This window comes from Peromyscus californicus, unplaced genomic scaffold (assembly GCF_007827085.1).
Source record: "Peromyscus californicus insignis strain IS unplaced genomic scaffold, ASM782708v3 Scaffold_7__1_contigs__length_154581171, whole genome shotgun sequence".
In the NCBI taxonomy this organism is placed as follows: domain Eukaryota; kingdom Metazoa; phylum Chordata; class Mammalia; order Rodentia; family Cricetidae; genus Peromyscus; species Peromyscus californicus.
In genome coordinates, this window is record NW_026294595.1 from 120539351 (window position 1) to 120560646 (window position 21296).

The 21296-nt window shown below is 45.6% G+C and overlaps 1 protein-coding gene across 6 annotated transcripts in view; it reads left to right on the plus strand.

Annotated features, from left to right (window-relative positions):
• Positions 1-21296, plus strand: part of Rin2 (Ras and Rab interactor 2) — a 212056-nt gene that overhangs the window by 141868 nt on the left and 48892 nt on the right. For 3 of the 6 annotated variants that reach the window (XM_052724310.1, XM_052724313.1, XM_052724312.1), the window contains one exon: positions 7557-7657. In XM_052724310.1, the coding sequence (XP_052580270.1) occupies positions 7557-7657 (101 nt within the window). Of the gene's footprint in view, positions 1-7556; positions 7658-7901; positions 8061-20787; positions 20884-21296 lie in introns of all 6 variants that reach the window. The other 3 variants (XM_052724316.1, XM_052724314.1, XM_052724315.1) reach the window with 3 other exon arrangements.

Below are 21296 nucleotides of genomic sequence, written 5' to 3' on the forward strand. Positions count from 1 at the left end.
TTAGTAAGCCATGACACACATCAGTATGACTCATTCCTTTGGGTGAAAACACAGAGTAATAACATTCAACAATGATCCAGCTGGGCATTGTCACCAGCTTCTGTAATCCCAGCACTCAGGAGGCTGAGGCAGGAGGATTGCCTCAAGTATGAGGCCAGCCTGGGCTACATAATTCCAGGCCAGGTTGGGATACAAGTGAGACCTTGTCCCAAACAAAACAAAACAAAAAACGAAGAAAGCAGCTGATCATAGTGGCACATGTTTATAATTCTAGTACTCAGAGGCGGGAAGATCAGAAGTTCAAGGCCAGCCTTGGCTGCATAGTGAGTTTGAGGCCAGTATAGGCTATAGGAGATGTTGTTTCAAAACAACAATAACAACAAATACATCTCTACAAATGAAGATGGCAGCCCCAGGCTACCTTTCACTCCCTGGTGATAGTTCAGTAGCAAAGATTGTTGGCAAATGTGGAAGAGGTCCAGCATTTTCAAAGTTGCCTTTGAAAAACCCCCAATGTGGGATGTACCCACCAGACCCAGGAAGCAACTCCAGGTCAACTGAATCAGACAGGGGAGGGAATTGTTTGGGTCATATGATTTCTCAGGTCCCGGAGTAAGTCTTTTCCCACACAGTTGATTCCCAGAATGCAGAAGCCCACCAGACTCCAAGGCCAAGCTGATGAATTGGGGTATAGAAGAGATTCTGAAGCTGGCAGCCAAGTGCCTGACTTTTCCCACACCCTGGGTTTGCATCCTTCACCCTATCAGCTGCACATCCCTTCTCAGACGCTGATAACATTCCTAAGTGACACCAGGCATGTTCAGCCTTGCTCTCTAAGCACTTTCTTGTTTTATTTTTACTTGACCTTCAAGAGAATTATTCTTTTATCTAACCCCCAAAAAAGAAAAGATTTGGGGTCCCTCCCTTTTCCCTCCTCCCTCCTGTGTATACAGGATGACATACAGTGGCTTTCCTTCCCATTAGAGCAAAATAGGTGCCGGGTAGACTTCTGGGCAGGGAGACAGAGATGCCCCTGCCCCAGGTCCGTGCTGCTGGTGATCAGGGCCTCTTCGGGGCTGAGTGGTGAATGGGCCTCCCTTAAGTGTTGCCTGGCATTAGTCCTCTGTAATCTTGGTTGCCAGAAATAAGAGGCAATATGTATAGGAAGAGGGCAGAGAACACATAGGCACCCATGGCAGTATTTAGTCCCCAGTATCATCCTCATAGCATCAATCCTCTGGAACCTTAAGGATAAGGCCAAGACACTTTGACTTGTGACTGGCCCAAGGTGACCCCACCCACAGAGGAAGAGGAGATGGAATTTGAAGGCTGGCTCTCCTGAGTCCCCAGATGGTCCAGTTACCACTGCTCTAAACTACCAAGCTGTAGACCTCCTCAGGCTGGAACTGCACAAGCTGATGCGGATGAGGTTCTGCCTGCAGGGAAGCTGCAGGGTGATGAGTGATTAGAGTGGTGTGAACTAGTGTGAGCTCCTGCACCACACCTGAGCACACAGGTGAGATCTCAAAGGACTGGGGAAAAACTGAGTCCTCATCAGTTATTCTCCCACTCTGGACAGGGATGTCATGTATGTGCCAAGTCACCCAGGTGAATACCCCATGGGGGCTAGGTTTCTGAGTCCTAGAATGAGGGAGGGGACCAAAGACCCAAGCCCTGGCCTGCCTTCCTCTCTCCTCCTATGATCACCCTAGCCCGCCCCTCTGGCCTCCTGGTCCAAGTACTCAGCCATGCCAGCAACACTTGTTTTCCAAGTTTATTTAATGTATAAGTTTGCACATGCTGAGGGGCAAACCCAGGGTCTCTGATGTGGCTAGGCAAGTGTTCCAGCATGGTGCCACAGTCCCAGCCACGCTCCCAGCTTCTGCCTAGATGTGTATCCCCACTTTGCACTGAGCCTTGTGGTATAGCCCTGCAGGGGAAAGAAAACTAAGCTAGACATGGTGGCACACGCCTTGAATCCCAGCACTTGCGAGGCAGAGGCAGGCCAGTCTCTGAGTTCAAGGCCAGCCTGGTCTACAGAGCAAATTCTAGGACAGCCAGGGCTATGTCAAGAAACTGTGTCTCAAAAAACAAACAAACAAACAAAAACATAAGAAAGAGAGAAAAAGGAAATAACCCAATATTGTCCTAGCTTTGACAGTAGAGCTCTACTGTGCTCTACCTTGGAGGTGACTGTCTGTTGGGCTCAAACCTTAGTTACTGTGTGCTGGTTTGGGGATGACAGCTGTTCTGGGGTTTGGGGGGTAAGAATCATTGTCTCCCCATCTTTATGCTATGACAACCTGATGTCCCAACGACCCTCTGACTGTACCAGGGTAACAGCTACTGTTGCCCCCTTCCCTAGGGTCTGCAGGCTTCCTGTGTGACCAGAGTGGTCAGAAGCCACACTCCAGGACAAGCTTTGCAGATGCTCTGGCCTCCGGTCCTCTCTGGGCCATGGCCTCAGCATGGTGGAGCTTCAGCAGAGATGGTCAGACTCCTAGACTGGCACTTGTGTTTGGGGTTGTGTAAGTTGTAGAAACTAGTTAATAGCACCAGGTTTATGCAGGAGCTCGTGGTGGCTTTAACATGGGTCCCGGCAATCGGTTCATGGGTTATCTCTGTCCTCAAAGGATGGATTTAGGAAGAACCAAATGTAACAGATTAGAACGAAGGCTTTTAAAAATTAAAAATAAACAAATAAACGCAAATTTATCAAAGAACAATGTGAGTAACTCCCAACGCCCAATCCATAGGACTTTAGAGAGGAAGGAATGACTTTCGGTGATACATTTGCTGGTGGAGGAGCCTGTTGTGTATAAAAACATAACACTTAGAGCAGGCCTGGCCCAGAACATTCAACTCAGGGCCAGTTCTTGAGGAAATTGCTCTATGCTCTATGCTGTCAAGTGGGTAAGTTAAGGAAGGATTAGATGGAGGAGGAGGGACATACCCTTCTCTGGCAGGGATCCAGCCAGGAGCAACGTTTGCGTTCATCCACCTTCATACCTTCAGGTCACTGTGCGGGGAAATGATGTGCTGAGTGATTAGCCAGCTTGGTACCACGATAGGATCTTGTGCTTGACTAGGTCTAGAGAAGGGAGCAGAGACAAGGCCTAGGGGTGTGGTCAGAAGTGCAGTGGTAAGAGCAATGCCTGAAGGAGACAACTTAGCTGGAAGGGTCAGTTGCTTCTTCTGGAGAAGGCCGTTGGGGGCCCAGGAATTGAACTCAGGTCTCCAGCCATCTCATAGGCCTGCCTTGAATTTTATGTTCAAATCAGTGTGGTGGTAACAGAGTGGTGAGTGGAGAGGTGAATGGAGACATGGTGGTCTGCTAGGGTGGGAATCTTCTCTGTGAGAGTTGCCTAAGGCTCTAACAAGTTGTCCTTTGGATGGGGCCCTCTACTTCCCAAGGGGCTGTGGTACAGCTCTTCTGTCTAGACCATAGCCTCAGCATAGTGGGGCTTCAGCAGAGGCATTCATCCTGTCCCTCTGTTCTTCAAATTTAAATCCTACCTTCTCTTTCTATTCACATCGGCACTTTCTACATACATGTGTATAATATATCTTGAGCATGTCCAATCCAACTCCCCTTCCCTCTCCCTGGAATGTATCCCTTCTACCTTCATGTTCTCCCTCTTTCTCTAGTATGCATGAGGCTCTGGGTTTAATTTTGAATATCAGCAAACAAAGCTTTTCTGTGACAGGGTCTCACTAAGGCCCTCTGGCTGTCTAGGAACTCACTCTGTAGACCAGGCTGGCCTCGAACTCACAAAGATCCACCTGCCTCAATCTCCTCAGGGCTGAGATTCAAAGTGTGTGCCACCATGACCAGTCTACTTTTCTGTACACACACATATGTACATAATTTGTGTGTGTGTGCACATATGTGTGCTCATGCCACATGCCTACCCATGGAGGCCAGAAAGAGGTGTTAGATCCCCTAGAACTGCAGTTAGAGGCTTTCGAGAGGCACCCAGTATGAGTGCTAGGATCTGAACCCTGGTCCTCGGATAGAGCAGTAGTAAGTGCTCTTAACTGCTGAGCCATCCTGCAGTCCCTTGTTTGTTTGAGTTTGAGGTGATCTCCTTATTCCAGGCTGGCCCCTGAACTCACTCTGTAGTTCAATGATCTTGAATTACTGATTCTCTTGCCTCTTTGCAAGTACCGGGTTACAGGCATGCACCCTCTCACACCAGCAGCTTAATTTTTAATTCTTCTTTTCTATAATTTCATACACAACCATCAGTTCATAGCCATTTCTGGCAAGTTGTTCCCAGATCTTCCTCCTCCTGTTCTCACTGCTCCCAAGAGGGCCCAGACGGTCTCTTGTCCAGGCCAAGCAGTTGCTCCTCACTAGTTACCTTGTTCCTCCTCCAGCATCTACAAGCATCGACAGCCCAAAGAGAAGATGTTCTTGGTTTTTTTTCCCCTTGACAGTGCTATAGATCAATCTCTGGACCTTGTGTTGATTAGGCAAGTGTTACATCTCTTGAGCTGCATCCCCAACTAGATAATCTCTGTAGATCACAAAACATAAGCCTCGTAATCTCCACAATTCAAAACTTCCAGTGCGGGGAGGGGTAGTGGAGAGATGACTCAGTGGTTAAGAGCACTTACTGCTCTTCCAGATGACACAGATTTGATTCCCAGCACCTACATGGTAGCTCACAAAATGTCTCTAACTCCAGTTCCAGGGGATTCAGACATTCTCGCAAGCAAAATACCCATACACATAAAATAATTTTTAAAATACTTCCAATGGCTCTTACTGTGGGAAACTCAAATTCATAAAGACTGTGATATTTGGCAAACATGATCTAGTAACCTGCCTGCTTCTTTTCCCAGGTTCTAGAACTTTCTGAATTATGGACTGTTCCTTTTGTCTTTTTATGTCGTTCAGGGCTCTGTTACCTGTGCAAACACCTGTCCTGATAGGCCACACTAGGTAGCAAGGCCCCCTAGCTGCCCCCTAAGCATCCCAATCTACCTTCATTCCAGAAAAGCTCAGCCTTCAATGCTAGAGTCTGTCTGTCCCACTAGAATGCTAGCCCAGTGAAAACGGAGACCTGCCAGCCTTCCTCTCCACCTCATACTCGGCATGATGTGGGTGCCTATAAAGGCTTGAAACCGAATGGATGAATAAATGAAGTCGAACTTTTCAAACAGCTTATCAATAGACACATTGAGTGTTAACATAAGCCACATGTATATGAAAAATAACTGCACTTTTGAACATCTGGAGCACAGTAGCAACCCTAAGCACGTACTATACATTTACAGTGGCTACTAAGTACCAGTAAAGCTTGTGTTGAGGAACTGGGGTGTAGCTTAGAGGTCTGTCACTGGCCTGGCATACACAGACCCTGAGCTCAGTCTAGCACTGTCAAAAAAAGAGGGGGAGAAAGGAAACCCCAGGTGAATGGATGAGCTGGGGATTTACAGCCTTTGGAGATGGAGCCTCTTCATAGTAGGCGAGAGACGAGACAGCAAAAGCCTTGGCCAGAAGGGGTCATTTTTTTCCCCTAGATATCTCTGGGGCTTACCCACCCACCATTCACCCATTCCCAGCCTTGGTCAATTCTTTCTCTCCTCTTACCCTCTCTTCTTGCTTTTATTTTTTAGTTTTTAGATTTTTATATTCATTCATTTATTCATCCGGGTATAAGTTCTGCCCATGTCGTCCTCTGTGGTCTCATTCTTCTGTGCTCAAATGACCCACCCGCCCTTACCTTCCATGTAGCCAGGAGTCCAAGTATGACCCACTGGTTCTGCATTTATCAGTCTTAAAAAACGAAGCTACGTGGCATAGTAGCACATGCCTATAATCCCAGTGCTCAGGAGGCTGAGGCAGGAGGGTTGCCTTGAGTTCTAGGCCAGCTATGGTATACACAGTGAGTTCCAGGCCAGCCTGAACTACATAGCAAAATCCTTTCTCAAAATACCAAAACAAAGACTCCGGTGAGAGAGAGAAGCTGAAGCAGAAGGATCTCAAGTTCAAGACCAAATTGCCATACATAGTAAGTTCAAGGCCAGCCTGAACCTGGCTCTACTCAGTGGCTCGATGAACCACCAGTCAATAAACCAATGCTGGAGATGTCACTCTGGTGGAATATTTACATAGTGTATGTGAGGCCTGAGTTTGATCCCCAGAACCACACAGAAATTTAATCTGTAAGTAGTACATTATTTACTTATTTGTTTCTTTTTGAACCAGTGTCTTACTATGTAGCTCAAATTCTTTATACTCTGTAGCAGGCTTTCTTGGACTACCAGCCCCCAAATCGAGTCACAGAGACTTATCAATTATGAACGCTTGGCCTTATGCTATGCTTGTCCCACTAGCTCCTATAACTTATTCTAACCTGTTTCTCTTCATCTACATTTTGCCTTGGGTTTTTTACCTTTCTTTCCTTCTGTGTGCCCTTTCATTCTGTATGGCTGGTGGCTGCCTGGCTGGCTGATCCCAAGCATCTCCCTTTCTTTCTCCTTCGTTTCCTACTCTCCTCTCAAACCTAGATTCTTCCTCCTACTCATTCTCTCTGCCCACCAACTCCACCTGTCCCCCTACTGCCTAGCTATTGCCCATTCAGCTCTTTATTAGACCAATCAGGTGCCTTAGGCAGGCAAAGCAACGCATCTTTACATTGTTAAACAAATGCGGCATAAACAAATGTAACGCATCTTTACATAATTAAAGTAATATTCCACAACAGAAACAAATGCAACACATCTTTAAATGGTTAAATATTCTACAACAATACCCCTTTCAGCTTCTTGAGTATAAGGATTATAGTTGTGAACCACCATGTCTTGTAATATGTTTTTGTTTTCTGAAAGAGGATCTCACTCTGTAGCCCTGGCTGGTCTAGAACTCGATATGTAGACCAAGCTGGCCTCCAACTCACAGAGATCCTCCTGCCTCTGCCTCTGCCTCTGCCTCTGCCTCTGCCTCTGCCTCTGCCTCTGCCTCTGCCTCTGCCTCTGCCTCTGCCTCTGCCTCTGCCTCCTGAGTGCTGGGATTTGTAATATGTTTTTGTTTTCTGAAAGAGGATCTCACTCTGTAGCCCTGGCTTGCCTGAAACTCACTAGTAGCCTAGGCTGGCCTCAAACCCAAAACAGTCCTTCTGCCTCTGCCTTCTGAATTACAGATGTGTACCACCACTCCGAGGTTTTGATTGCAAACATTTAATGCAGAGAATCCCTTGAAATATTTCTTTTGACAAAAATGAATTTGGAGACCTGGTTCAAGTAGCACTTATTTATTCTTCTATATTCATGTTGAGCAACCAAACCTGGGTGTCAGAATTTTTTCCTTATTACAATACTGAAACTCAAGCTCTTTCCCAATACCAAAACCCAAGTTCTTCCTCTTTTTAAAGGGGAGTTGCTCCCTCCCCCTTTATTTTTTCCTCTGTTTAGAGGAAATTCACAGAGCCAAGATTTAAAATGGGGCGGAGGGGGGGGTCATCTGTTGAGGGCAGGAGCTCCCTGGCTTTAGGAACATGGCCCGCCTCTTCACTTCCTGACGTCATGCTATTTTTGTCTTTGAATAGCTCATCGACACGATCGCCTCGGAGATCGGAGAACTGAAACGGGAGATGGTGCAGACAGATATCAGCCTGGGAAATGGCCTGGAACCTTCTGAAACCCACAGGTGATCAAAGGCGAAGTTAGGTGCTGGGTGCGAGTTGGGGGACTCCGTGAATGAAACTGGTGAATGAGGAGGGCTGACACACGGTCACTCCTTCAAACTTTGGGAACTGGAAGTGCGGTGACAATGCCAGGTGACATTCTCTGTAGGAGGTGGGAGTGGCCTAGAAGCTCCTTGTCTGCTTGTTTATTTTAATTGCTTTGAAGGCACTTGAACTTTATACCCTCTCGATTCCTCCTGGCACCAGAACCGGGAAACCTAGACTTGCCGGTGCCATGTCACAGTGATGGACAGAGTAACACAGCGGATCCTCCGTGCATGAAGTAGAATTCAGTATAGCCCTGTCAGTCTCCAGAAGGTTTAAAGGGGAGCAGCTAAAGAGGATGGACCCATTTTGCATTCTCAGGTCAGAAATTCTCCAGACCTACATAGCTATTAACCTGAAAAACCATCCGGGGGTTTGGAACTGAATGAGGCTATAAATGCTTGAAACGGGAGGCAATAGCTTGTGCCAGTTTGACATGCTGCATACTCTTTGAATATGGAGGAGGGGCTGGTTTTGATCTGGAAAATGGGGGTGCAGGGATCAGAGGTGGGGTTGTAGGTTGAAGGTCAAGTCTTTCAGCTCTTTGATATAGCCTTTGCTGTTGACACAGAAAGCAGAACATCGTTGCCCCAAAATGACGCAGCAACTGTTGCCTCGGAAACAGATTCATCATCAGGTTTCCCCCCATTTTTCCCTGGTTGAGGCTTCCTGGAGTAGAACAAAGTTTAAGATTTGTGGTGTGGGTTCTGCTTACAAGTTACAGGACACGCAGGCAAACTAGGTGCCGCTGGTTGCCCAAGCCAGTTTGAAACCAGCCTGACTTGTTCTCTGCCTAAGCTGAGGGAGAGAAAACAGCATCCAGAGAGGCAGGTGCTAGGTTAGAGAGACAGGAGGGCTGCCGTGCCATGCTTCTCAGGAGGAGCTGCATTTGCCTTAACAGGGCACTTCTAGGTGCCCTCCACTTCCCGACCTTCTCTGCAAAGTAATGGGGCTAGGCCGGGTGTTCCTCCATGCTTCTTGGCTTTGGGGGTTTTCTTTATACCCTAATGTGAAGGGCTTTGATTAGTTAAATTGTTTTCACCCATAAACTTGACACACATGCACAGTGCATAGTGGTTTTCAGTTACAGATTTTTTTTTTTCCCATCTCATATCCAGAGTAGTTCAAAGGCTCTTCTTGAAACTTTAGCCCAGGGTTGACCATTACTCTTTGCACTGTTATGCTTAAGCAAAACTGGAGTCCAGGCTGAGAAGGAGTAGGATTTAGTGACATCGGTTTCTTCCATGTCCAGGAAATCCAGTGCTGGGAGACAAACCCCCAAGCTCTGCAGGTGACAGACACAGAGTGAAGGGGACATCTCTGCTGAGTGTAAGGCATAGGTTTTGGGATCTTGCTCTCTGACCTCAGCACCCCTGTCACCTTCCTGTGACATCCTTCTCCACAAGCCTGAGTCTGATGGGGCCTCTCCTGTCCCAGCCATAGCCATTGCAAAATGCCTGAACTTCCTCAGTTGATGGAACCTGCAGTTAAATACCAAGCTAGTTCCCTGGCAGCTTTATTCCTTGGCTTGTGTGAGCATTTGCTCGCTCCATGGTTAATGCGGGAATGTACTTGCAGTCTTAATGTTTTCTTATGCCCTGGACTCCTTTTCAGAATAACATTATAAATATATTAAGCCAAGCCGATAGGATGTCATGGGGAAAACAACTGTGTTGAAACACAAGGGCGAAATGTTTAAAATGTCGGGTTTCATGGCGTAGACATTTCTTTACTAGCGCAAGTGGGACCGGCAACCGCTGTCATCTGAAGAGAGGGGAATAGAAGGGGACTCTGTCCCCAGTGCTGCTGCAAGAGAAGTACCTCTGGGTTCTGTTGGCAGCAAAGGCACAGGCCCTGGGCACGCTCTTGTACTCCTGTTACCCCCATTCCGATGGAAGGAGGTTCGTGTGCTCACCACCCCACCCCCACCCCCGTGTATGTGTGTGAGCAGGTGCACAGGCACACCTGTGGAGGCCAGAAGCCAACTCTAGGGGTCTTCCTCTATTGCTCTCCACCTTTTTTTTTGGGGGGGGGCAGGCCTGATGAAGCTGGAGTTCATTGTTTCAGCTAGACTAGCCAGCCACTGAGCTCTCAGTTCCTCTCCACCTCCCAGCACCGGGGAGACAGGTACAAGCCACCATGTCCAGCTTTTACATAGGTTCTGGACATCCAAACTCGGGTCCTTGTATTTGCACAGCAAGAACTTTGCCCACGGAGCCATCTCTTCCACCAGTATGTTCATTTCAAAGTGAGATTAAAGAAGGCTGGGACGTGTCTTAGCTGTGTCCCACCCCTACCACTGCGTATAACCTGCAAACACCCTTCTGGATACGTTAAATCATCTCTAAGCAGGATACGGGGGCACATGCTCTAACAGTGGCATTGGGAGGTGGAGGCAAGAGCATCAGAAGTTGGTGTCTGGACCTCACACCTACTGAGACTCTCCCCCCCCCCCCCCCCCCGCCTCCCCTGCTGCTGCTTCTTGCCTCTAGTCCGTGCTTTCTTGTTCCCTGACCCCCTTCACCTTGGAATACCCAGAACTTTTGGACATCTTCTCTTCATTTGCTCCTCTTTATCCAGGTGACCTTATCGAAGATATCTGGAAATGTCTGCACTCATCAGGGAATAATAACAGAACAACTTCATAGCATTCCCATGCGGCCAATGGCCATAAAGGACTTAGCACAGTACCTGACCTGGGCAGATACAATGTATGATATTTACAAAGGAAGTCTCTAGAGTCTAAAGTCAACCCCATCTGCCCTTGTGGCTTTGATGCCATCTATATGTTGATGATTTCCAACTTGGATCCCTTGGCTGATCCTCTTTAGGAGTTCAGAGGTGTGCATCAAATTTATAGAGACCATGATTGAACCTGTGGGGTCCCTGGGCAAAGCCACTCTGGCCTAGTCCTGTTTTACCCCCACTCGCATAAGAACCTTCCTGCCATTCATGTACCTCTCTCTCATAATCCCACTCCCATCCATCTTCAAATCCTAGCAGGTTCACCCATTAAAGCAGATTCATAAAGGGACCGTTTCTCACCAACACCATTGCCCTGGCCCCTCCTGTCTGGTACCCTGGCCGCCACTCTTTCCATTTTTCTGGGCTGTTATCTAAGCAGCAATCAGTCTAATCCTAACTCACATCACTGCTGTGTTCAAAACTCGTCAGAGGATTTTCATCAGAAACCGAAATCCTGACCACAGCCTTCAAGACCCTGTGGGGTCTCTCTGCCTTCCCTGGTGCCTCTTACACCACTGTATCTTCGCTCGCTCACTCGCTCAGTGCGAGCCGCACTGACTTCATCACCAGGGGCTCCTAACTGGGCCTTGTCCTTGCTGTTCCTTTGCCTGGAATGTGCTTCTCCCAAAGCACTGTCGCCCCCGAACCCTCCTTTCCTTCTGCCACCTTCCTTGGCTTGCTTTATTTTTTTTTCAAAGAACATGTAAGGATGGACATAAGCAGCCTTCCAAATTGATGGGTTCTGCATCCATGGAGTCACACAACCACAAGTAGAAAGTACTACTTAAAAACTGCATCTTTATTGAATATATTTTTCTTGTCATTATTCCCTAAACAATTCAAAATAATAACTATTTACATTGTGTTAGGTGTTAGAAATAATCCAGAGATAGTTTTGTCTGTTTGTTTGTTTGTTTATTTGAGCCAGTCTTGCTAGACAGCCTAAATTGACCTCCAAACCCATGATCCCTCTGCCTCAGCCTCTCAAATGTTTAGATTATAGTGTACACTGCTGTGCCTCACTTATAGGAGATATATGTAAGTTATTAGCAAGTATGATTCCATTTTATATAAGAGATTTCCATATCCACAGATTTGGGTATTGTCAAGGGTCGTTGAACCAGTACTGAGGGATTTGTATACCTATTTGCTTACTTAATCATCTTCTACCTCCAAACACTGGAAGGCCCAGCTCCATGAGAGCAGGGGTTTTACTCTTTATTTGGGGCCAAGAGTGGTGTCTGGCATGTGGCATATCATCCTTAACTGTGGGAGAATAGGTGGCCGACAGTCCACAGCAGCCCTGTGAAGATTCTCATTAGTTTGTCAGAAGCCAATCACAAGCATAAGATGCCCCCTGTACTAGTGCACAAAAAAGGAAAGCTGTGCTGAGCATGGCATTGAACACCTGTAATCCTAGCACTGCGGAAGCTGAGGCAGGAGCATTGCATGTCCCAGGCCAGCCTGGGCTATACAGTGAGTTCAAAGCTGACTTAGACAACTTAGTGAGAGCCTATCTTGAAAGGAGGAAAGGAAGGAAGGAAGGAAGGAAGGAAGGAAGGAAGGAAGGAAGGAAGGAAGGAAGGATGGATGGAAGAAAGGGGATAAAATTGAAAATGTGTGGTCAACCTTAGACTTCCTCCCTGGCCACAAAAGGGGGCCTGAGTCCCTTCCCTTCTGTCTCTGTCTGTGCTTCCTCCATCAGTACTGAGGTCTGGGCTGTTGGGATCCTTTGCTTGTAGATTAAGAGCAGATTAAATCTACTTCTACCCTCTATCAGAAAGAAACTGAACAACCAGGAAGAAGATGGCAGGGTTATTCCTGGTGGTCAGCCCTCTCTGTGTGGTATTTCTAGTTTCTTCTCTCTCTGTCCTTCTGAAGGCTAAGGGGCGTGGGAACATAACAGCCTTTGCTCCACATCCCTCCTGGTGAAAGTTGTCTGTGTTGGGGAGCATCCTCCGGGACTGAAGTGGGCCCATCTCCATCCTCATCTTCCCTGGGCCCATCATTTTGAGCTGACAGTCTACGTATTCCTCTGTCCTCAGGCAGAGAAGAGGGATCCAAAAATACAGCTTCATAGATATTCTCTGGGCTCAGACTGGACTTTCAGGACTCCTGAGGATCCTGGCTGGACACGGTCATTGAGGGACATTGCTCCTGCTGCCACCTTGCTGGTGCCCTGTGGCTTGGGTGGAAGCCTGGGTGATGTCTGTAGTCCTAACAGCTCCTCTCTTCTCACCCTGCCCCAAGGTCAGACAGGAATTTAAAGCTTCCTTGGCCAGCTCTAGTTAGTGCTGTTAGAATGTAGCAGTTGCCCTCTGCCGTTGCCCTGGCCTGGAAGTCAGGGCTTCACAGTAGCAGTGACATCAAAACCACTGCTTTCTTCCCTTGAAGCTCCAGAATGCAAGAGAGAAGTGTGGCTTCCATCAAGGGCAGTGGTTCTCAACCTTCCTAACACTACGACCCTTTAATACAGTTCCTCATGTTGTGGTGACCCCCAACCATGAAGTTCTTTTGGCTGCTACTCCTTAACTGGAATTTTGCTATTGTTATGAGTTGTAATGAAAATCTCTGTATTTTTTGCTGGTCTTTGGGGATCACACCCCACAAGTTGAGAACTACAGATCTAGGAGAAAGGGAATTCCATCAGAGCATGTCTCTAAAGAGACAGCTGTGGCCATATCTACTGCTCTGTGCCCTTCTCAAAGAACTCCGCCCCGCCTGGTACCACTTTTAAAACAATCCACCACTTATGTTAAACACAATTCAGCAAAAGTGAGTACATAAGTATATAATTAATGTGAATTTTCACAGACAGACCAAACAGTCTACACCCAGATCTCAAAACAGCTCCTCAACCTGCCCCAAGAGTTTCCGAGTCACATCCACCTCATGCTGAGCCAGTGTCCTGACTGGCATTGAGCTAGGTAGTTCTGATTGAAAGGTTTTTGATCGATTTTTGTTTGTCTTTGTTTTGATGCTGGGAATTGAGCCCAGTTTGTAGTTCTAAATACCCTAGATTTGCCCATTTCCCAACTTTATATAATTGAAATCATAACAGTATATGCTTCTGAAAGTGACTTCCTTTATTCAACTTTTAAAAATAATATTGCATCCTATAAACACACCAAAACATTAAATCCATTCTACTATCGGTAGATATTTGACTTGGTTCCAGTTCAGAGTTGGAGTTGTTGTTTTACATTTTTGTTTTTTGAGAAAGTGTCTCATGTAACCCAGGCTGGTCTCCAGCCCACCGTGTAGCTGAACATGACTTTGAACTCTTCTGGGGTTGGGAGGGGAGGGAGCACCTCACTAAGTATCTCTGGCTGGCCTAGAACTTGCTACGTAGACCAGGCTGGCCTCTAACTCACAGAGATCTGCCTGCCTCTGCCTCCCAAGTACTGGGATTAAAGTCCTGGGCCTCTGTGCTGAGCGACCTTGAACTCTTGATCTTGCAGCCACTACCTCCTGACCAATGGGATTACAGGTATGCTTCAACGCAAGGTCCATTTGTCTGAAGACATGTTCAGCATTTCCTGAACTAATTTGGTTCAGGCCACTAACAACATCATAACTGTAAATATTATACAGATATTTTTGCAGTTCTGCCTTTAAGATTATTGCATCCAGTACAATTTCCCATATTTAAAAATCTTATGTCCTCAACATTAGTAACTTCAAATACAGGATTCAAAGCCATCTCAGTTTATTCCTTCCCATTTTTTTCTTCAAGAGACAGATAACAAAGAGAATCTGAATTCTCTGATGCTCTTCTAAAGATTTCAGAGAATTCATTCATGATATCCCCGGAAAGGCAGTCAGGCCACTGGATGCAAAGTCATTGAGTATTTTGACTTCTTACACCATCCGTGTCATGTACAGTGTTAGCCAGTAAACAGTTTCCTCTCATATCACATCTAGAAACCTGTTTAAACCATAGGTCACTGTTGCTCTAGACTTGGGGCACATGCTAGAGCGTCAGTGAAAAACTTGAGCCAAACTCATATTTAAAAGAAGGGTTGGCTTGGAAGCTGGGAGGTACAGCTCTGTGGTAGAACCCTTGACTGGCATTTGCAAAGCTCTGGGTTCTATTACCAACATTGCAAAAAGCAGGGGAAAGGCAAGTGGTTTTCTTCCTTTATTATGACTTCCGCTCTGGTTTCTGCAGAAAATAGGAGACTCGTAGGAATCATGTGCTACAGAACACTGCTTCTCTTGTAGTATCTTAGGCTCTTTGCAAAAAGTGTTTGATGTTCACGAGTTTGTAGTTCCTTCTTAGACCTTGTCTATTTGAAGAAGTAAACACATATTCCTCTCATGTCTTAGGCGTTCACATTTCTTCTCAAGGATATCAGAAAGAGAAGCTTTTCAAGTGAGTCAAGATGGAAAGGCAACAGAAAACGAACAGTGTGGAGCTGGGTTATGAGGAGTGCTCACTCCTGTGGGCACATGCTCTGTTCAACAGAACAAGTCTTTTGGAATTGAAAGTTTGGCGATGACATTTTCTGTTGTGCCTGTAGTGGGTATAAACATGCCAATCTGATCCATTTCTCTCCAGACATTCCCTTAGATGGCAGTTTATTTCAAGCCACTGAGTATTCTCAATATGGCTTCCAAGAATTCTGTGAGGATTGTCTAACCCTCTGCTCATACTGTTGACAGCATGATGATTAAGTTCAGCCTAAGGGTAGTATTTACTAAGTGGGTACAATTTGTTATGGTTCCCCCAGTGGAGCCTGAAGATTTACGTGACATAGAAAGGAGAGAATTGTAAATGAATGAGTGTCATATAATGGGAGGAATACAGATGGATACAGGAATGTGCCAGGTTCCGAATGAGGAGAGTAGGGGAATTCCAGGTCATTGGTGGTTTTAGAAAAAGTTAAGACCTGACATCACTCCATTAAAGAATTAAACAGGTAAGAACAGCTTGTGATTACAAATGCCCCAAAGACCCATTTAGTCTGTCTCAATTTTTGGTATCCAGAAAATTTTTTTCAAAGAACATTTAACTTTTCTTTTCTTGATTACTAAAAGTTGGTATGTATATTGTGAAGAAAACACACAGCAGGAAATGAAAATAATTTGATGAACTTGGGAATGGTGGTGCATAGGTTCTTCCCATCACCAGGGATGCTGAGACAGCAGGGTAGAGCAGGCCCTATCTAAAAACAAAACAAAACAAACGAAAACCAAACAGCTGGCTGTGGTACCGCACGCCTATAATCCTAGCGCTTAGATATGGAGGCAGGAGTTCAAGTTTATCACAAGTTCAAGGTTATCCTTGGCTATAGAGTAAACCCAACCAAATAAGAAGCAAGCCCGAGTTCACCCACTGAGGTAGGACCTGGGGCTGTTCTCTCTTTGCTGTTTCATCTCTTCAGTGAATAACCCTCTGCTTTTGTTTTACTTTGCTAAATATGTAAGTGGTAAGTCACGAATGAATATCTGCCAACTGACAACGTTTTTGTTGTTGTTGTTGTTGTTCATTTTAACGTTCTGAGGCCTAGAAATTGGTTCTATTTTGGTTTTTGTCGTTGTTGTTGCTTGTTTTGGGTGTTAGTGGGGTTTGTAATTTTCTTCCTTTGCTTTGTTACTGCTTTTTCGTTTGTTTTCAATGTCTCTCGGTGTTGCTGGCCTGTTCCTGGATCCTATGCTGCGGTCATCCTCTTACTTCAGCTCCCCCAACATCTAGGACTCCAGGCCTGTGCCAGAGCAACTGTTGAGTTGGCATCCCTGTTTTGACCAGTGGCGCCATTCTGTTTCCTGGTTGGCATCTGTCAACAGTAAACTTTGGTCCTATAGGTATAACATTGGCAATACTCTAAGGTTAGAGTCACCCTACAGTTTAATTTTTTTATTTGTCTGATGTTAGGGATCAAGCGCAGGGCTATAGAGGCAGGTGCCGACTACTAAGCTGTACTCCAGCCCCCCCACCCTTTTTTTTTTTTTTTAATCTGGCAGCTTTGCCTTCTGCTAGCTTGGCTCCGCCACAAGGTATCTGCTTAGTTAGAATTCTGCTGGTGAATTGGTCCAGCTAGGCAATAGCATCTCACAGCCAAAAGCACTTGAGTAGTAGAAACCATGAATGCAAAGAATGCATGCCTTCCCGTGAAGCTGCAGGTTGGAGGGCCACGGGGCAGACTGAGCCCGCCTGGCTCCTTCTTCTCCCTGTTCTCGGCTCCAAGGGCGACCAGGACAACAGGTTCTTTGTTCCCACTTCTTATTTTTACAGGAACAAATGAAAGCCTCTGCCAGCACTGACTCCATATCTGGCCTTTTCATCTCGAGCTGGAGAGGAAGCTCTAGGGTAAAATCATCCCCCCACCCCACCCCCACCCCCCCCACCCCCCCCACCCCCCGCTGCCACCACCACCGTCCCCCATCCCCAGTCTTTCTTGTGTGCAAATGGCCGCCTTGGGTGACAGCCATTTCTAAATGCTTTCCTCCTGGGCCTCAGGAAATAGAAATTTAAAAAATCAAATGAAAGTCCTAAAAAAAAAAAATGTGTTTTTCCCCCTCATAAAATTCCTCCTGCTACATATCATTTGAAATCACTTTCAGGAAGTTGTGGCTTCCTCCCGCAAGAAGCAATAGCCCTCAGCCACTTGGAAATCAAATCCATAACCCAAAATACAGTAGAGTTTCGTTTTCCTTTTAGAGTTTGAAAGGATAAGAGGTCCCTGGGGAAATAAAGCATCAACTTCTTGGCTGCTGGGAAACTTCAGAAGTTGGAAATGGGGAACTAGGACCTGTAATGCACTTGCCTAGAGTGTACAAGGCTCTGGCTTTGACCTCAGCACCCCAAAATCACCAAAATGGCAGCCACAACTCAGGAAACTGGACTTGTATGGATTCTGTTTGGGTTTTGTTTTGTTACATCATTTTCACATCGAATAAGGAGTTAAGTTGGATGGCTTAACTATCCCTTCCACCTCAGCTAAATACACAGCGATCTTACAAGAACGCGGTTCCTTAGTCCTCAGCCATCACCCTTCCTGTCTTGACCAGTGAGTAGAAGGTTCCTCAGGTCGTCTGCCGACTTTTATGCTGGAAACAGAATTTGTGTCCTAGGACCTTATGTCATCTGGAGTGGATCTGGGCCTCCTTTCATCTCCAGACCTTACCGTTACCCACAGGGGTTTGATTTAGCCTCGAGAGTCGGGACTGTTGCAGTCCCCGAAGGTATTAAGCAATCATCAAATAGCAACCAACCACTAGGTGTTTTTGAAATGGAAGGTTTCTGGGAAGTTTTGTTTGCTTGGCATATGTGTGAGGAATTGTTATTTGTGCCAGAAATATTTCTATTAGATGCATTTTTTTCTGTATAGGACCTTTATTTATTTGTCTTTGTAAGGAGCCTACATTTTCTGAAACACTATTGATCCTCAGCCCTACCACCTGTCACCACCACCCCCAACTCTAAGAAGCCCTGGACTCATTTCCCACAAAACATGGTGTCTGATTGGCCACTGCCAGGCATTTTGCTACTGGTTCGAGGATTTGCTACTCCAACAGCAAAATCATGATATACATAAGACTCCACCCTCTGTCTGGTCCTTACTTCTGAAGACAGCCTAAGAGCTAACCTCTCAGAAGCAAGAAGCCTGGGCCCGGCAGTAAGGCATATTCATATGTGCCAGGGACAGGTAGTTAGATTATAGATGAATAAGAACTCATGGGATGAATGTTAAAGCCCCTTTGGTATATGTCCCTCGGTGTTTCTACAAGCCTCCTGCAAGGCACCTACCTTAACTGAAGGGTGGGTCCACCAATACTACCTACTTTCTGGTTTCTCCCTTGGGCACCAAGCTCCCACTGTTGGAATAATCTGCTCCAAGTCCTGAAATAAGCACTCTCTATTTGGTACTCTTAGAATATTTGTCTCCAGTGTCCTACTTTGTCCTTGTAAATCTAGGCTAAAAGTCATCATTGGCTTTATACCCTAAGACTAGAAAGCCTATCTGTGAGAGGAATCCATGAGCAATGAGGAAAGAGCTGCTAAAACCTCAGATTGGTTAGTCTGCAAGGGATGAAGCCACTTCCTTGCCCAAGGCTCCAAAATGGCCAAAAGCTTGGTGGCTGTGGTGACTTTGGCCACCCATTTCCTGATAAACACACAGACAAGAACCCTTTGTCTCCTGAGGCTAAACTAAGCAGCCAGAGTAGACTCCTCTGAGCCTGGCTAAGGGAAAGCCTGAGTCTAAGATTGAACACAGGGGCCTCAGAATGAAGCTCAGACCAAATGCTCATGAGTGTCCCCTCTTCCTCAGGAGCAAGGACTATCTAAATACCACCTCCTACTCAGGCCCCTGGTCATGCCTGCTCTGGACTGAGTCTGAGTATGGTTCATGTGAGGTCAGCCTGTGAAGGGTTGTTTGCCTTGGAGATGTGCAGACGGCAGTGAGGAGATCCAAGCCATGGGTTCCTTGTAGCTGAAGGAGAGTGGGGAGGAGAGTTGGATTTGAACTCAGTTTTGACAAGTTGGAGGAGCCTGATTGAGCATTTACTTAGACCTTTCCAATGTCTCCAAGTGACTAGATTTCCATGGCTTATCAGTAAATTTGTAAGTAGAAGCAAAACAAAGACTTTGATCAAGCATAAAGATGTCTTTGTCCATGAAGGTGGACCTTGAACACACCAGATTCCAAGGCAGATATGTGAGCATTTGTGCTGAGTGGACACAGGCTCTCACACATAAACACAGGGAAAGCAAGGGGCCAGTTATTCCACTGAGGACTTGTCATTACATTTTTTAAAAAGTTTATTTTGTGAGTGTGTGTGTGTGTGTGTGTGTGTGTGTGTGTGTGTGTGTGTGTGTGTGTGTATGCGTGCACGGGAGTACATGTGCCATGGTGCACACATGTGGAGGTCAACATTTCCGAGTCTTGCCTTCTATCTTGTTTTTGCTGCTGTGCTGAGTACTCCGGGCTGGCTGGCCTTTGGCCTTTTGGGGAATTCTTCTTTTGGGAGAGCTTTCTGTCTTGGCCTCTCATTTCACCATAGGGATGCTAGGATTACTCTGTACTTTTTACCTGGGATGCAGGGACTCAGTGCAGGTCGTAAGCCTTGTGTGGCCAGTGCTTTTACTAGCTGAGACATCTCCCTGGCCTGAAATGTTTAATTTAAAAACAAACAAACCTTTTAGCCTTAAAAGAAAAATGAGATACATACTATTTTAAATGACAAAAGGTGCCCAATTAATTCAATTAATTGAGTTATTTAACTCAATAGAGATGTTTCTTACACACAAAGAGAAGGTCTAGGGATCTTTTTGTTTTATTTGTTTATATAAGCTTACTGTGCTTTGTTCAGACAAAGGGAAGACAAAATTAGAATTTAGTTTAAAGATCTTATCAAATGTAGGATGGAACAATGTATCATTCCGTAAATCAGAATGAGTGTAGCAAGGAGCCAAGGACAGAGGTTGTTGTATAGCCAGAAACCAGAAAGATTTCTAAAACTGGTTTGGTTGTTTCAAAGTTGCTTTCTCTGTAAGGTGGGAAGAGGAAGAGAGTAATAGAAGGAGATCTAAGGGAAGGTCTCCTAAGGGTGCCTAACCCTGGCATCCAGGAGGTGGGCTGTGAGGAACAGAGGTAGGAAGATTACAAATTGAGCCAGCCTAGGCTACATAATGAAAGCTTGTCTTAAACAAGGAGAGAGGGCCAGACAGTGGTGATGGCACATGCCTTTAATCTCAGCTCTCGGGAGGCAGAGGCAGGCAGATCTCTGTGAGTTTGAGGCCAGCCTGGTCTATAGAGCGAGTTCCAGGACAGTCAAAGCTGTAATACAAAGAAACCCTGTATTGAAGAAACAAAAATAAAAACAAAAAAGAGAGAGGGTTTGGGTGTGATGATGGCACACAACTTTAATCCCAGTACTTGGGAGGCAGAGGCAGGTAGATCTCTGTGAATTTGAGGTCAGCCTGGTCTATATTATCAAGTCCTAGGATAGCCAGAGATACATAGAAAGACACTGTCTCAAAAACAAAAAAACAAAAAAACCACATAAGTAACTGGTTAGCATAGGGCTGCTTCTGGTAACCTTTTTACTTATTAAGGCAGAGGGAATGTTGTTAAGTCAACTGAAACCTTTTTGTTTGGGAATTGGCTGTTATCTCTCTCTCTTGATTCCATGTTGGGAATTGTCTATTCTTAGAATTCTTTGGAGGACAGTTAACAACTTGACTTGGATTTGGCCATGAGCAACAGTGACTCCATTTTTATTTCAGGCTCCCCATTGAGGCCTGGGGCAGGAATTTAGTCTATAACAATGGAGTCCTATAATTTTTATTTGGCAGTACCTACACTCCAAGGCTGAAGGCTGAACCATCCAGAGCACTGCACATCTGCTGAGACATAACAGCCAGGTGGACACGGAATGTTCTTGATTGACAGTAAGAACTCGGCATTTTGCTCTTTTTTTTTTTTTTTTTTGTTATTAACACCTGAACTAGGATTCTTACATCTGGAAAATTATGGACTGAATTTACTGTGCTAATATTTTTCCCATAGAAACAACCTCACATCAATTTTAATTAACTAATTAGTTAATTATTTAACGTATCTATTTTGGGCAATGCTGGGAATCAAACCCAAGACTATGCCCATCCTCGACTATACCTCTAACTTATACACCCCAACCTCTAATTTTTTATATATTTTTACTTTACTATCTCATGTTTGATTGAAAAAGACAAAATTATAAAGTCAGAATAAACACTTTAGATATGTTGTTTTGGATGGTGTATGGTAGAGAGAGCAGTGTAGTAGACTGTTCAAGAAAACCTCTGGATGTACTGTGGACACT